This window comes from Teleopsis dalmanni, chromosome 2 (genome assembly GCF_002237135.1).
Source record: "Teleopsis dalmanni isolate 2A chromosome 2, ASM223713v2, whole genome shotgun sequence".
Lineage (NCBI taxonomy): Eukaryota > Metazoa > Arthropoda > Insecta > Diptera > Diopsidae > Teleopsis > Teleopsis dalmanni.
In genome coordinates this window covers 52893265-52909951 of record NC_051847.1, presented here as the reverse complement: position 1 = coordinate 52909951, position 16687 = coordinate 52893265, and the positions used below count along the sequence as shown (strand labels likewise).

Genomic DNA, 16687 nt, shown 5'->3' with positions numbered 1-16687 from the left:
TCTTAATTTTTTATAATTCCCCTCCATTGTGTCCTTATCATAATGTTTGATAAATACTCAAACTTTTTCTTATCAATCAGTTTGGGATTTGCATTGATGTGGTAAGTACATAATAATAAAAAAAAATAAATATTTAAAAAAAAATTGTACCTAAAAATTAATAATATATTAATTATATTATATTATAAATAAATTATATATTTTTTTTATATTATTGAGATTTTATATAGTTTATATAGTTTATTTGACAATACTCGAAACGCCGTATGGTCGCCAAAAATTCAATTAATTAAAATAATATAAAATGAATTTTTGTTGTTGTAGTTCACTACACTGTTCGAAAAACCTTTCATAGTTTAAAAATTATATATTGAATTAAATAAGTAATAGATACAATTTGATAAATCAGTTTAAGATTGATGATTGATTGATTTTGGTTTTCATAAAGTTAAACTCAAATCACTTAAGCATTAAAGTTCTAGATAACAGATAACAACTTTGTAACTTTCTTGACTGAACAGTCCTTGAGCAACATATTTGTTTTCGTAAATCAAACGTAAATATAATTGTCTAATAACAATTCCCTTATTACGGATAGTTCACTTGAACTGGTGTCAATCAGCAACTCTGCACTATTTTATGGATTAACCTGTTAGTGTGTCTATAATGCCAATTTTATTGAAATGTGAGGTGATTTTAATATTTTTATGTGAGTCTAATTAGTTTGTTAGTGTGCAAAGATCCAAATTCAACAAAAAAATGTATACTGATATATCCAAACAAAAACTGAGCGGTGTAATTAAATTATTTGATGGTAATTTGATGATAATCAAGTTTAATTACGATTTGATTTGTTTAAATAAAAGTTACTAAATAGGAGTATATTTTTAAAGATTTATAGTTTGCAATATTAATACATAACTTTTGTTTACTTTTTTTTTAAATAATTTAAGTAAAGCTTCATTAATTCTTAATTACTCTAATCTCCCATGATCATGGTTTACATGTATGTGTTATGTTATATTTATATGTCATATTACAAATCACCAATACAGATATTTATATTTTTATATACTTTTCAGTAAAAATTAAAACTATTATCCAAAATGTCTTTTTATCCGACCAGGAAGAAACATCGCAGTTGCAAAAATTATTGGTTTTTCTATTGACATAAAAAAGTAATTACCAATTGCAATATATAAGATGTATATTAGGACAAATGACATACTTAGGAACATCAAGATTGATCCCATCAAAGGATAGAGCCCTGAAATTATTTGCGAAATCTGACAGACTTACTAACACCGCGTCATCAAATCTCAGAATGGTTACAGGCTCCTCGGAGAGGTATGGAGATCTGAGGTCAATTATTGCTTAGTCTGATGAAGTGATAAACAATAATCTAGTCAAGGTGTAGAGAGGGGTTTTGAAGAAACCTCGAGTTAAAAAAGAGTATAAGTGCTTAAGTGCACTAACTCAAAACAGTTTCAACATAATAATAATAATATAATTCAAAATAGAATCTTTGACTTACATATTTCTAATATTGCATTTGAAACCCCTTTTGTAATCACTCAATATTGAGAGAGAGTGATATTTTAATCTTATTACACGTTCTTTTTGATTGATGTTAATTTTTATCAGTTATGCTATTTACGAGTTTTGGACATAATTTTTTATTAATTAGAATGCCAACTGTCAATAATAATCTTGTTGGTACCCTATTCTGGATTCCTTATTCATTGTAATTCTGCTAGAGATATCTATATTGACACTTTATTTTATAAGCTATTGTTATGTAAATGTTTTCGGAAAAATCTCAACAAATTCAATCGCGTGCAGTATATAAGAAAATTCATCAGTAAAAATAGAAAGCCATACGCCAATCAGTCTAATAAAAATTAATACTGGATTAATTTAAGCGCTAGCATAGTGCAATAACATGTTACACTCGATAATGCTTACCATACAGGTGACGAAAAACCTTTTAATTAATTGATAATTTGTTTGTTATATAATGATAATGGATTCTTTTTATAATAAGTGTACATATATTATTTATGTAATTTCTGAAAGATAATAGATGACATCTGGTAGTTTTTGTTATAATGCAAACTAGAACGTCGTATATGTGCTTTGCATTCGAGAAATCACAATTTGAAAACGTCAAAAAGTCCAGGCTTAATATTAATGTGTCGACAGTAGTTCTACTGCTATCTATAAATTGCACTCTGCTCTTATAAAGATATTTTTTTCCTATTATTTTATTGTTACTACATTTGCAGTGACACTGCATTTATTCAAAAGAAGCTCAATCAAGTTTTTAACTGATTCATGCAATCCTCCATTAACTATGTAGAAACGTTACTTATTGTGTTTGCAGCTACATGACTGCCTGAAGTTACTGTGTATCATAAATAGTCATTAAATATTTTCAAACTTATGATAGAATATTAGATACTGTTGTTAATTATGTTGAGATTACACTATACCCAGTGCAACATATCTTTAAAATCAATAATGTGTTAAACTGAAAACAATAGTGCGATTCGCGGTCGCCTTAAAACATAACAATCACTTATATTTTAAATATGTTTGTTTTAGTATATAATATTTGCTTGTAATTATATGAGTCCCAACTAAACCTTTGGAATAACAACTGACAGCGGTACAGGAGCTGGTATTGAAAAAAGAATCAAAAAAGCAAAAAATGCTTTGCCAATCTTGCTCGCGTATGGAAAACAGCATCAAATCAACTAGAATCAAAGATAAAAATATTCAGTTCTGCTATATCGAAACGAAACTTGGCATACCACTTCTTCGATTCTATAAAAACTACAAACCTTTGTCAATCGCTACCTAAGAAGAATAGTAGGAATCTGCAGGCCAAGAATAATCACAAATGAACGATTGTGGTGTATCACAAATCAGACGGAGATCAGCAAAGAAATAATTAAGCGCAAATACATTTGGCTGGGCCATACTCTACGTAAAGACAGATCGGCAATTTCACACGCTGCACTTGAATGGAACCCTCAAAGTAAAAGAAGTGTAGGAAGAGCTAGAACGACGTGGAGACGTACTATTGTATGGAAAACATCTAAATCGATTAACGAATTACGATATATAGCCAGAAATAGAGGAAATTGGAAATTAATAAATAGGCTAAGTTCTTAATTACTGTAATTAATAACATGCCAAAAATAAAAAAATAATAAAATAATATGAGTCACAAAATTGCTAAGCTTTACCTTCATAATTAACACATAGTACATAAAGGCCCTAAATATGCTTAATGGGTTAACATTTGAACTATGTTTACTGTCATTTTTTATATTGTTCTAGGATATATTAATATTATTTATGCAATATATTTTTTGTATAATAAGTATATAAATTACATACAAATAGCAAAAAATAAGTTTTTATATATTTATTATTATTCATACTACTAAAGATTATTACGTATGTTTAAAGTTATAAAACAAAAACAAATTTACCTACACAATTATTTATTAAATAAATTTAAACGCTCAACGTTTCGCGGATTGTTTGTCCGCTTCTTCAGGAGCAAATTGATTCTAATTAGACTAAAGTTTGTGTAAATAAATAAACTAACATACTTGTATAAATTCTTATAAGAATGAGAAAGCTTCAAAACGTAAGTTCTCTTCAAATGGAATTTGTAGTTTTTTGAGTTGTCAAATTGCAAGAGTGCAATATTTACTTATATATATTTATTCCATTTACTTTTAATTCTTAATATTTAAAATTTTTTTTATATATTTATAATACAAAAAACTTTTCATTTTTTGCAGGGAATCCGCAGAGGCTTATGTTAATTACACGGCAAAGCCGCGTGTAGTCCTTCCACCAGATTATGTCAAGGGTAAATTATTTTTAATGTTAAATTATTAATTCTTTAGATTAAAATTTGTTTATAAATTTTAAAACAATTTTTTGTTTTTAAATACGATATAAATATTATTCCGGACGCTTTTATTTTACTTACTCAAAAATTAATATTTCCGAAATCACGATATGCCTCTGAAATACGCGACATGTTCACACGATATTCATGTGTAAATTTTTACTTTTTTCATATTTGTTCTCGATTTTAATTGTTAACTTTCCCCCTCTTTATAAGTTTTTTATTACTTTCCTTTTTTGATTATAATAACTTTTAGTTAGTGAATTGCGTGACATCTCCGCCATCTCAGTAAATCGGCATTAGTACTCGTAGTACTGTTTTGTGCTAAAATGACAAACAAAGCATTGTGAGCCATGTCACTCTTTTAGTAACTGTTTTATGTTATGATATTGAATTAATTATGACTTAGCACATGTTTTTTTTATAATTATAATTTAAATAAATTACTTATTATGAACAAAATACAAAATCAATATTTTTCTCATTATTTTATTAATTCGCTTATAAGCGTGACGTAGATGCAATTGGTTTCTCATGTTAACTTCACAAAATTGTGCACTTGGTGTGCTTAATGGAAAATTGAATGCCCACTTCATGGCAACATACCGTATTTATTGTTATTTTAATCTGGCATAAAATTTCTTCAAAACCTGATGCACCGGATTAACAAAAATGCGAAATGCAATAATAATAATAATATGGCCACACACCCTAGGGTTGCTATAGAAAGATATAGAATGGAATATAATGATAAGGACAGGATAAGATGTAGAAAGTAGTTCTGCAGAATATGAATCCACCTGTCACAATGGAGGTGAGGTACAAATGAGTAGGCTTAAATTTGTAAGTGTAATGCGATAGTATACATACGTGAAATGTATGTAGTGTGGAACTACATGTTGGGTACATACCAAGTATATACGCGTTTAATAACTTTTTAATATGTTTTTATATCCAAACCTGAGTAGAGCCAGAAAAAATGTAAAACCATTTACAATAGTTTTTTCTTCGGAGAACTCAAAGTGGTGATCTGCTGACAGCGGGTTAGCATTAAAATCATTTTCAGCATTTAATAACTTTTTAATACATTTTTATATGCGAATCTGAGTACAGCCAGAAAAAAATTGAAACCATTTACGTTAGCTTTTGTTTCGGAGAACTTAAAGTGGAGATCTGTTGACAAATGGTTAGCATTAAAATCAATTTCATCGTTTAATAACTTTTTAATACATTTTTATATCCAAACCAATAGTTTTTTTTTTTTGGAGGAATCAAAGTGTAGATCTGTTGATAGCTAGTCAGCATTAAAATCAATTTCATTCCCTCAAGCATACATTTGATATTTCTCCAATTAATCTCACGACTGGTTACATGTCAAAAGAAAGCTACTAACGAAAAATTTCAAATTTTGTACTTAGTTTCATATCATGTCAAAGGCAACAAATGCATTTAGTGCATTTTCAGATTGTTTCAATATTTATTTCACAAAAATTGCAAATATTGATCTCTAAAATGCTTATTGTGTTGAGACTGAGACACCAGTCTAAATAGGTCCTATCAGAAACTTAATAAAATCAATCTAATTCAAATAAACAAAAAGTCTGTTTGAAACCGTCTTGCGTGATTGATAAATTTCTTAGCATTTTCAAGACATCTAGTAGTTTTTAAATTGAGATTTCTCTCAGTATCTGCATTTTGCCATTATATGCCATCTGACCAGAGTACAGAATGGATTGGGTCCAATCAATTAATCCAATTCTTCGTTATGTGGGATATTCAGTTCTTTCGTTTCTTTGTGCACTTCATATCTCAAAAAGTCACACGGCTACTGTAACTGAGTCCATTCTGCGCGATAGGCAGTTTCAAAGCATTCCCTAAGAAATTTTGACAGAGTTTAACGATAGTAAGATTTCTTGATCAAAAAACTGTCCCGCTATAGGTAATTGCTGATAATTACAGCTTCAAGATTAAAGCTTATATATATTATCCGTCTACACTATTGATCAATAATATACCTATACTACATATTATAAATGCAATTCATAATAGTATTATTTTTTTAAACTTATTTCTATCAACTATACGCTAAGAAAATATTTTGTCTGATATCTGAATAGATGTTTGACTTATAAAAATAATATTCCAAATTTAAGTGAAGTCTATTGTCGAAAATATTCTCTTATTGATGCCATATGAAAGATGTAAATCAAACTTTTACCAAAAATACACTTATATCTTTTAAGTATTATAACCTAGCAATTTCTTCCGTCTACTGACAGACATATACTTCTTTTGTTTTATTTAATAAAATACTATATTAAATAGCCTTAAAGTTTTATTGAAAGTTTGATTTTGTATGTAAGTCAGTAAATACAATAATATATTATTCCATACGACCTTCACACTAACATTAGAATGTCCTTTTTTTGAAAAATGGCCTACGTAATAGAACAAAAAAAAATATTGTATGTTTTACTTAAGTATTTCGAATTAAATACTTTTGCTTTTCTTTATTTGGTTTAGAATATGCAAATAAGAAGGTGGTGAGTTCTATTCAAATTTTCACATATTCAAATAACAAAACACCTTTAAGTGTTCGTGCCCATGTCCATTATCAGCAAATCAGAAATTGTTCAGGTTTTGTTTACGAAATACTTCATTTCATTGAAAAATTACCAAGTTCGAGGACATTCAAGCTTTGCTGATTTCTCTCTTTGGAAATCGATAATATTGTACATATATATTGTAAAGTCATTAGCAGTTACTTTTTATTATATATTATATTTTACTTCAATAAAGATATCTAAAATTATTATCTGAATCACTTTAATGCATTAATTGACACTTATTGTTTATTTGGTAATTATATCTTAAAACTGATATAGTTTTAATATAGAATTTCAATTTCTTCAAAAAAAAATTATATACCAATAAAGCATTACCTTATTTATCATCTTAATACAATTTCACAAATAAACTTTTTAGCTTCTTAATATTTTATTAAGAAATATCCTTAGAAATAGAAATATTTCGGATGACCTCCTTTGAACTCAGTGTTTTAATCGACTTTCTTCACATTAAAACTCCTTTCCATATGCTTTCCGCATTTATCATAGTATGGGTATTTTGTCTTACAATATATCATTCCAAACGCGTATGATGTACGCTTATGTGAGCTATTGTGCCAGACCCTGTTAATTATTCTTGATAATATGATATGCAATTATTCTATACAGTTTCAATTCATACGCATAATAATCTATACCTTGTCCATAAGACATTAGTGATATTATTTTGCATTTGATGATAGAATAGTATCCAAATAGTAATTCTCAATAATATACCTTGTAATTATTCCGAATTGTATCTGTGCAGTTCAGCAATTAGATCTATATCATATGACTTTTTAAGTTTACAAGCTTCTGGCCTTTTCAAAAGGTCTATTTAATGTACATTTCATTGTTAGTATTGTTTTATTCTGAACTTTGATAAAAAATGTGAGAAGTATTTCTTGGTTGTCGATTTTTAACTAATATCTATTAAATAATGGAAGTGGATGTAGTTAAAATTTGAAATTGTACACTACTAGCAAGATGCAATATTTGAATGAATGTTAAGGATCGGATCAGTTGAGTAAATTGAGTAAATTGTTTAATTTTTTGTTAACAATGGATAATTATTTTTTGTCCGTGGTAAGAGGTTTAATTATATATTTATAACTTATCAAACTCTCTTAGATAACTTGAACAATACCAAAATATAATATTTAGTTTATCCAATTACGATTTTTAAGCTACATAAATAGCTGAAATGGTTTTAATGCGGCAAGTTACCCAGTACTTAAAAGCGGTTTTCTGTTTTTTTGTGTCTCTTCCTAGTGGAACTTCAGCATTATCTCTTTTTTGTGATTGGACCGTTATTGATTATCACTTTATGACAACGATACAGTTTAGACAGACAGTGATTATTTTCAGTTATCGCTGTCGTTTCAACAATATTTATCGCTGTCGTTTCACCGATAATTACCGCTGTCGCTTCAGTATCAGTAAAGGGTACTGAAACGACCCTTCACGAAATATGCCCGAGGTAAAGCATGTCCGTCATAACAGAAGACTAAGATCCCGGCGCTATTTCGATACTATTTGAAGTGTGAATGGTAGTGAATGAGGTTCACTTGTGAATCTGGTACCACGGGGATCGGTACCCGCAGCTTTGACTATCCTGACCAATTAACGTTGGCAGTATCGTGGTGACTGTGGTTAATGTCCAAACTTACTTGGGAAGAATGATTGTATTTTATTCAGCGTGGAGTTGCATATTCACACCGGGTGCTGAGACCCAAAAATCAGCAGAGGTTGAATGGGCCTACCCGCTTACCAAAGGGGGAGTTATATCAAACACATAATTTCATGACTTCATTTAGTACTTCAATTCCAAGAAATTTCCAAAGGGGCGTTTATTGACGCATTATCTTGACACATGTTTTCTTGAACACCGTGATTTCAGGTCTCCGCGACATAAAATTCCACATTAAATAACAGCAATGACTGTCACTTCTAGCATAGGTAATACTTTAAAGTATTATACGCCGTGAAAAATTTAATTATATTTACCATTTTATTTAAATTGATTTCAAATAATTATTATTTCTCAATAAATGTATGTATCTAATAAATTTTTATATTAATTTAAAATATTTTGGTTTTTCTTTAAGAAATACGACCGCCTTCGAAACGAGGATCACCAGTGATAGTAGATTTTAGTATATTTGTTGTAGATATTAATTCAATTAATGTGGAGGATATGGACTTCAGGTAAGTGAACATATATACAATTTTAGGAGAGATAATTTTCTGCATTTGTTATGTTTATTATATGTGCATGAAACAGAGTAGATATGTTCATACATCAGCGTTGGCTAGAATCGAGATTGGAAATTTCGGATGATATATTTGAAGAAGGAGATGATTATGTAACGTTACTTCCAGAATTTTTTGATAATTTATGGCAACCAGATCCTTACTTCCTGAATTCTAAAATAGCCGGTAAGTGCAAAATAAATTAGTTAAAAATTTTATTTATTTCATTAAAGCTTTTGGAATTTTAATATATCAAAAGTAGATTAAAGAATTTTTTTTCATAATCCATATTTCTATATTCAAGTAGATAACACATTTTGCTTTTTTATGTTAACGATTCCAATATTGAAAATCTCTTCCATTAAAGAGATACACATTGTTACTTCATTCGTAAACTCATCAATAGAAAATATGTTGTAGTGATCGTAATTTATGATTTTACTAACTCTTCATTTGTAATTAATACGTTATATCGAATATTTGCTTGTAATCTTACCTCCAACTAACTTCAAACTAACAACTTCAACAACTACAACAACGTGATTGCCAACGTTCACGCCTATACTTCATTAGGATTTGGGAGTCCATATATTTCTTCAACTTCCCTACTCCGCTACAAGAATGAAAGAGAAACTAAAAATTTACATCTGAAAAAAACTTTAAGTATAGTATAACCATAATTCTTTGTGTTTTTGCAAAATCAAAAAAAAATTATCAAAAACAATTTAAATATAAAAAAATCACAAAATTCAAATTTAAAAACAAAAATGTTCACAAAGAAATAATAAAAATCATTGAGGGGAGACTTAAAAGAGTAAAAAGCGCCCCAATACTTATAAGCAATATTTGTTTTTATATATATTATTTAAAATTTATTTACTTAACAGTTAATAATTTTAATAAATAACATTTTAAGCACCTGCACATTATTGAATGGATTTAACTTTAATGCATTTCGCTTATAATATATATAATATATCTATATCATTATTAGTTTGATATACCGTGTTTTTATTCTTAATAATATTTCTTCTTAAAAAATTTTTAATAGCAATTTAATTTACTTTTATGCATCTTTGAAGTTAGTTTAAAAAATTTTTAATTCCAATATTTTTAATTTTTATCTAAAATTAACACATAATGTGAAAGAAACATATTGAGTTTCTAAAGAAAACATCATAGACCATCTAAACTATCCATATCTATCGTATCCGTATACATCTATTCAAGCTTGGTTATATTTCTCTGAGTCTGTGTCTGTGTCTATGTCAAAGATTAAGAACAATTTTTTTGAGAATGGAACTTTCTAAGAATTTATCGAAAAAATCTAAAGCATTACTATGTTTTATAACAAATACGAGTAAATAAGCTATACAAGCTCCACTTATTTGAAGACTATTTTCTTAAAAAGCTTCATGAAAACAATAGTTTAATAATTTTTGAGATAAATGAATGATAACATATATAGATATTTTAATAACGACCTTTAATATTCAATATTAAAATATGATATGTAATGAATATGGATATTTGAAATATTTTTTTGAATTTCAATCGAAATGGCTCCTCAGATTTAATTATAGATATAAGAATTGTTCAAATAATTTTTTTTATATTAAAAACTGTTTTTGTTGTTAGCATGTCCTTCGAAAAGCTGACATAGTAGTAGTTGTACTTAAAGACTATAAATTCCTACGCTATCGCTGTATACATATAGCTACCATGGTAGAAAAGATTCTTACGGTATGCTACAGAAATATAGTGTAGTTTGTCATTTTAGTATATACAATTTAAATTTTTTAACTAAAATTTAAGATTTAAACACACAGAACTCCATACTTTATAAAAATCAGAAATAAAACTGCCTGAACAGTTAAACTATTAAAAATATCTACTCAGAAGTTGAACTGAAATAAGATATGATATGAAACAAAAGTGCATCCATTATAAAGATAATTGGCGTTACTCTGCACTGTGTCTCCCCTTAAGGACACATTATTTATTTTTTAATCACAATTTCACATGCAAATAAATACACACCTATGCACAAGCTTTTATAATAAACCAATTTTTATTTTAAAAGAGATTTAGAAGACAAATTATCTTTAGATAAAGCTATCTATAACCTTTATCTTTTTTCAAAGATTTGAGATCATTTAACACTATGTTTATAAACATCCACAGCTTATTTATCAGACAGGATAAAATCTTTTACATGACTGAACAAAACTCCATGATAACGGCCACCCTATACAGTTGCGTAAACAAGGAGGAACTTGGGTGCAGCCAACGCCGCAAGATATAACGTATTATATTCAATTAAATTTTTATATATAAACTATAAATTAGTTTTAAGAAACCCTCCTTTTGCCTCTGTATACGTCAATGACTCTATTGCCGATAAAGCACTATATAATTCACTTAACAGCAAATACGGTATCTAACCTCTAAGGTATGATAAGTTTAGAACCTTCATCCGATTTTTGTTGTATTCAATTTTTTTATATGTTAATTTGATCATTTTATTATTTATTGTTTTTATATACTTTTATAAATTATTTATCATATATTTATACACATATATTTATTTTATATTTATTTTACATTAATAAAATATAATATTTAAAATATTCAGGATAATATATATTATGCGTAAACTTAGTCCAAAATTTATGGCACTCGGCAGAGCGTGCTATTAAAGTGGCAAAATTTATTTTATTTGATCGATGATTTTTTTATATTATATATAACAATTCTGAATACTTTTTATATATCATGTACAACATTTACTTAAAATTGAGATTATTGATTTTTTAACAGTTTTACGACCACAAAAATATTTTTAATATATTGAATTATTATTATTTTTAATAATCTATTTATTAATTATTTTTTTTATTTTAATAATTATATTTTTAAAAATTTTTTTATTACAAAATAATTTTTATTTATATTATACATATATATAAAGCGGAAGGTTCTTAATAGTTTTTCGAATTTTTCATAACATTTTATAATTATAATTAATTTTTTTGTGTATTTAATATTATATTGAATTGTAATTTAAACTCAAATTAAAGAAACTTTACTATAGAAATGTTACTAAGTGAAATAACTAACAACAGTAATTTATTTAAAATTAGGTTCAAACCTTGGCACGTGGGGTCTAGGTTATACGGACAATTCAGCCAAAAATATTGACCTTCATTTTCGAAAATACAAAATGAATATTTTTTTTTAATATTTTTAAATAAACACTAAAAAACGGCACAATGTGTGGAATTGGAAATCGCTAAATTAGTGTAACCTTTGCCAGTGAAGAACACTAAAGGTCAACTAATCACTCTTACCTACTCTAAGTCCTTAAATAATACTTTTACATATGCTGCATTAAATTACTTGTTTTCCATTTTTATGACTTCAATTTTTGTAGAACTTTTCTATCAAAACTTTCTTATAGCCAATTTTTTTAAAAAAGTATAGGTTTGGTCAAAAATGTAGTCGGCGTTTTTTATCATAATTAAAATTTTTTTAATTTCAAATTCAACTCTATTATATCAGACACTTTTTATTTATTTCGATCACCTTTCCTCAAGAACATAAAACAAAAAAATTATATCTTTCAATTTTAAGTCAATACGCTACGATAATCACATTAAAACTTCTAAGTCAGGACCTTTCAATTTTTACCGCTTTGGTAGTCTAATTTTTTTTAATTGATGGTTTTTAGTGATATTATAGCAATGGAAATTTGCATCAGCTCATAATGAATGATACCTTTGTATACCTACCAAACAGTCATATTACGGCCAATCCCATAGGGATCGTTAATTTCATCAACCATTTCGATAATAGATCGCCTAGACAGTGTAGCATCTTTGACACCTAAATTTTTAAAATGAAAACAAATAAACTTTCTTGACAGTTGATTGTGGCACCTTTATAATCAGCAATAAAAATCTCTTTACATATGAGTGCTAAATTTTTTTATTATTGTAGAAAAATTGTAAAATATACCAATTATGTTAAACTAAAAAGCTTCAAGACGAAATAAATCATTAGAGCACATTTAATATACCATATGAAATATGGTATAGTAATATATGAAAAAAACAACTCCAGAAAGTTATATATGACGACCTCAAATCTTTCAAGTTAAGTTTTGTTTCATTATATTACAACGGCTGTCACACACAGGCCACTAAAATACATAGCCTCAATGTTCCACAAATTTTTAGTATGTTTAAAATTTTAAAAATAAATTAGCTTCACTAAACGATAATATGCACTACTTTATGCATTTTTTTAATCAAACAATTCAAACTTAAAATAATTATATTGCACATATGTACCTGTTTTATTTGTGTATGTACTATATATTCTGAATCATTTTTGGAAATAGTATATTTCCTTTATTTTTATAAATTATTTTTGTCATTATAAAAGAATTCAATCGAACAACTAATAAAACATACTTTACTCTGCATTTTTCCAAATTTTTTTGCTTTATGTTTTTCTTTCTAGAAATTGCCACATTAACCCATAAATTCACATCGGTAACCTTGTACAAGAACAAGACAGTACGTTATGCAGCCAGAATGCATGCTATCATTGCTTGCCAAATGGAGTTTCAGTTGTATCCTATGGACATTCAAGTCTGTCCTATATATATCGAAAGTTGTAAGTACAATTAATCAAAATAAAAATAAAATCTGTGTGATTTGTTTTATTTATAAATATATATATTTTTAGTCTCATCAAATAATCAAAAAGTTAAATTACGCTGGTCTGATTCTGGTGTTACTCTTAATCCAGAACTTAAATTGCTACAATATAATCTAGGTCAACCACTAGAGTTGGAAGAAAGTGATGGATATATGCCTGAAAAAGTGGGCAACTTTTCACGATTAACTGTGTACTTCCGTTTTGAAAGACAAATCGGACATCATTTAATACAAACTTTTGCACCGTCCTCACTGGTTGTGATGTTATCATGGTTTAGTTTCTGGCTTGGTTTAGATGCTATACCAGGACGAGTCACATTACTTGTTACTTGTATGTTAACTCTGGTAACAATGTTTACTGGACTGAGAGCCGACATACCACCTGTGGCATACGTAAAAGTAAGTAAAATCAAAATTTTATTTTTTACGCCTTTTTGTTTTTGTTTTTGTTTATTTAATTAGGCCCTTGACCTGTGGATGGCCGGCTGCATGGTATCGGTGTTTGCTGCCTTGGCAGAGTTTGTTGTGGTAAAAGTGTTGGACGTTCAATATCAGTACCAAGTGAATAAAATGCCAAAGGTTTTGCCAATGGTAAGCTACAATTATTTCAATCAAGACAGTGTAATTTTTTTTAATGAAAACAATATCAAACAAATTTGCATACAATTTTGCATATTCTTATAATTTTTTTTTTGTTTTTTTTTGCAGCGCATAAGTAACATGGAAAAAGGGCAATGTGCAACGGTAGCAAGTTGGGAAGGTGGCGCTGTACGGTCACGAAAAGCTACACAAACGCCAACTACACCAGGCCAGGTAAATTACACAAGAAGTAATACATAATGTTAAAAAATATATATAAAGTATATAAATCCTTGACTTAGATTATCTAAAAAAAATGCTTTACCTGCTTAGGACTTTCTGCAATGCGGAATTTAACTAGATGAGAAGGTAAAAGCGGCAATCCGATTGAGAAATACTAAAAATATTCTTATCCTTTTATATTTTCAAGTACAATACTTAAATGACATATAATGTCAAAACTCTAAATTTCATTCTAACAATATTTCTCCACTGAATACTGTCACTAAGGCTAACCATTATATAAAATGTCCTTAACATTACTTATACAGCATAATAATAATTTTACAAATACAATGTATTTAAAACGCTATCTTGAGAAGTTTCATACTCGTACTACTTGAAGTTTTACTCCGAATAGACACGAAATTTATGCTAAATACTTATAAAAACATTTTGTAGATATTTTTTATTGAATAAAATTTAAATAAATAATTTAAACATCAAATTAAATTTATTGCAAACATTAATTTAAGTGGTTTAAACAAATCCAGTAAGTTCTGATCGGACATAAAATTGTCCTCCAGGTGCTTCTGCTTAGACGTGCTTTTCTAATCTATCACATCAAGTGCAGTAAATGCTCTCCTAACTTAACTTACTCGGACCGTCTTATTTAGTGAAACATCGTATTCCATTCTGATAACATGTCCAAGCTATAAAAGCCTTTAAAAGTAATTTTATTGAACATGTATTTAAAGTGAATGTGACAGCAAAGATCATAAGTTTTATAGTTTTTTCATCTAGTCTGATCCATAAACTAGGATAAGATTAGATGGAAAAGATGGCTTTTTCATCATCTAGATTTAGCCAGAAAGCCAACAAAAAATTTTTTTGTAATTTTTAAATTAAATTTAATATAATAACTAATATATTTTTGTAACATTTATTGTTTATTGTAAAATTTAAAGCAGTATATCTACCAGCCAAACATTTTTGCTAGTAAACTATAAACTTACGTCTAATGGCTTTACTTTATTCCCTGACAACTTAGCAAAATAAGTACATATTTACTTAAAACAAAATATATAATAAATTTGTATCGATATGGTTATCAGTTACATAGCGAAGAAGACTTGAGAAGCTGAAAATAACGCCCTAAGCTTCCGATATGGATCGTATATGAAATACGATTATTAATATGTATATTTATACATATAGATGTTCATTACTAATGCATCGTGGGTGTACAACAAATTAATTTTTTTCTAAATTAACAAAATTAATTGAAATACAACTCCCTTCCCGCTCCTCTAAATATTTTTATAGCTATGGACCTCGTCGGCATCTGTTTCGTCCAAAGATCAATCAGCATTGCACTTCCTTTTCCATGTTGCTGCACCCTACAAAAGGATATGTAACATGAGCTAGTTGTACAGAATTTATGTCATATGGCAAACAAAAAATAAGCCTTAAGAAACATAATTTAATGTTTAAAACATTATTTTAAACAATTTATAAATATACTCATATTGTCTCTTTCAGACTTCACTACAGACATCACTACAAGGTAATGGTGGCCCTCCAAAACCAGCTCGAAGACAAAGCCTACTTTCAGTTGCCTGGACAGATACAGACACCGGAGTAGAAAAAATTATGTGGCGTGAAATAGACAAAGTGTCTCGTGCAGTTTTTCCTATTTTATTTTTTGTTTTTGTACTTTTGTATTGGCCAATATTGTTGATGAAGTCATCCTAGGATTTGGGGAGTTCCAGAATACATATTTCTGGACTCCGATAAATAAAAATAAAACGAATGTATAGTGTATAGACTTTAAAAAAATATTTGGAAAAGGAAGGAACAAATTAACTTAGTGACCTTATTTATATAAGAACGCTTTTAAAGCACAAAAGAACTAATCAATTACAAAAAATCATCCATTTATTCTAGACAACATTATTATTAGCTTGTATATAATTTTATTTTGTAGACTTAAATTTCTATATATTAAAAAGTAAATATTAACAATTATATATTTTCCAACATATATAAATTATATACTAGTATAAAAGAAGAAGTTTGCTTATATTTTCCAATGTCTTGCTAAATGATTTTCCAATATACATACTATATACATATTAATTTATATAAAATCTACAAAAATATAATAGTTTAATTATTACATTATTTTTGTATAATAATCTATTTATATATGAAGCTTTTTATTCGATATAAACTAAATTTAAGATTATATATAGTGTACATGCGAAAACTTAGTACGAAATTGATTACTTATATACTAATTTTTAAGTAGTTACGAGCTAAATATAAAATAAAATATATAATTACTGACCTAACAAATTCGGTGCTTTTAGAGA

At 27.7% G+C, this 16687-nt stretch overlaps 1 protein-coding gene across 1 annotated transcript; it reads left to right on the top strand.

The window, feature by feature from the left end:
* Positions 1-17: 17 nt before the first annotated feature.
* On the top strand, positions 18-16306 carry LOC119677717 (glycine receptor subunit alpha-2). Its single transcript, XM_038089176.1, has 9 exons — positions 18-101; positions 3819-3889; positions 8646-8745; positions 8822-8976; positions 13315-13470; positions 13543-13913; positions 13977-14105; positions 14223-14327; positions 15855-16306. The coding sequence occupies exons 1-9, from the start codon at positions 43-45 to the stop codon at positions 16065-16067; spliced, it is 1359 nt and encodes a 452-aa protein (XP_037945104.1). The 5' UTR covers positions 18-42; the 3' UTR covers positions 16068-16306.
* Positions 16307-16687: the final 381 nt, after the last annotated feature.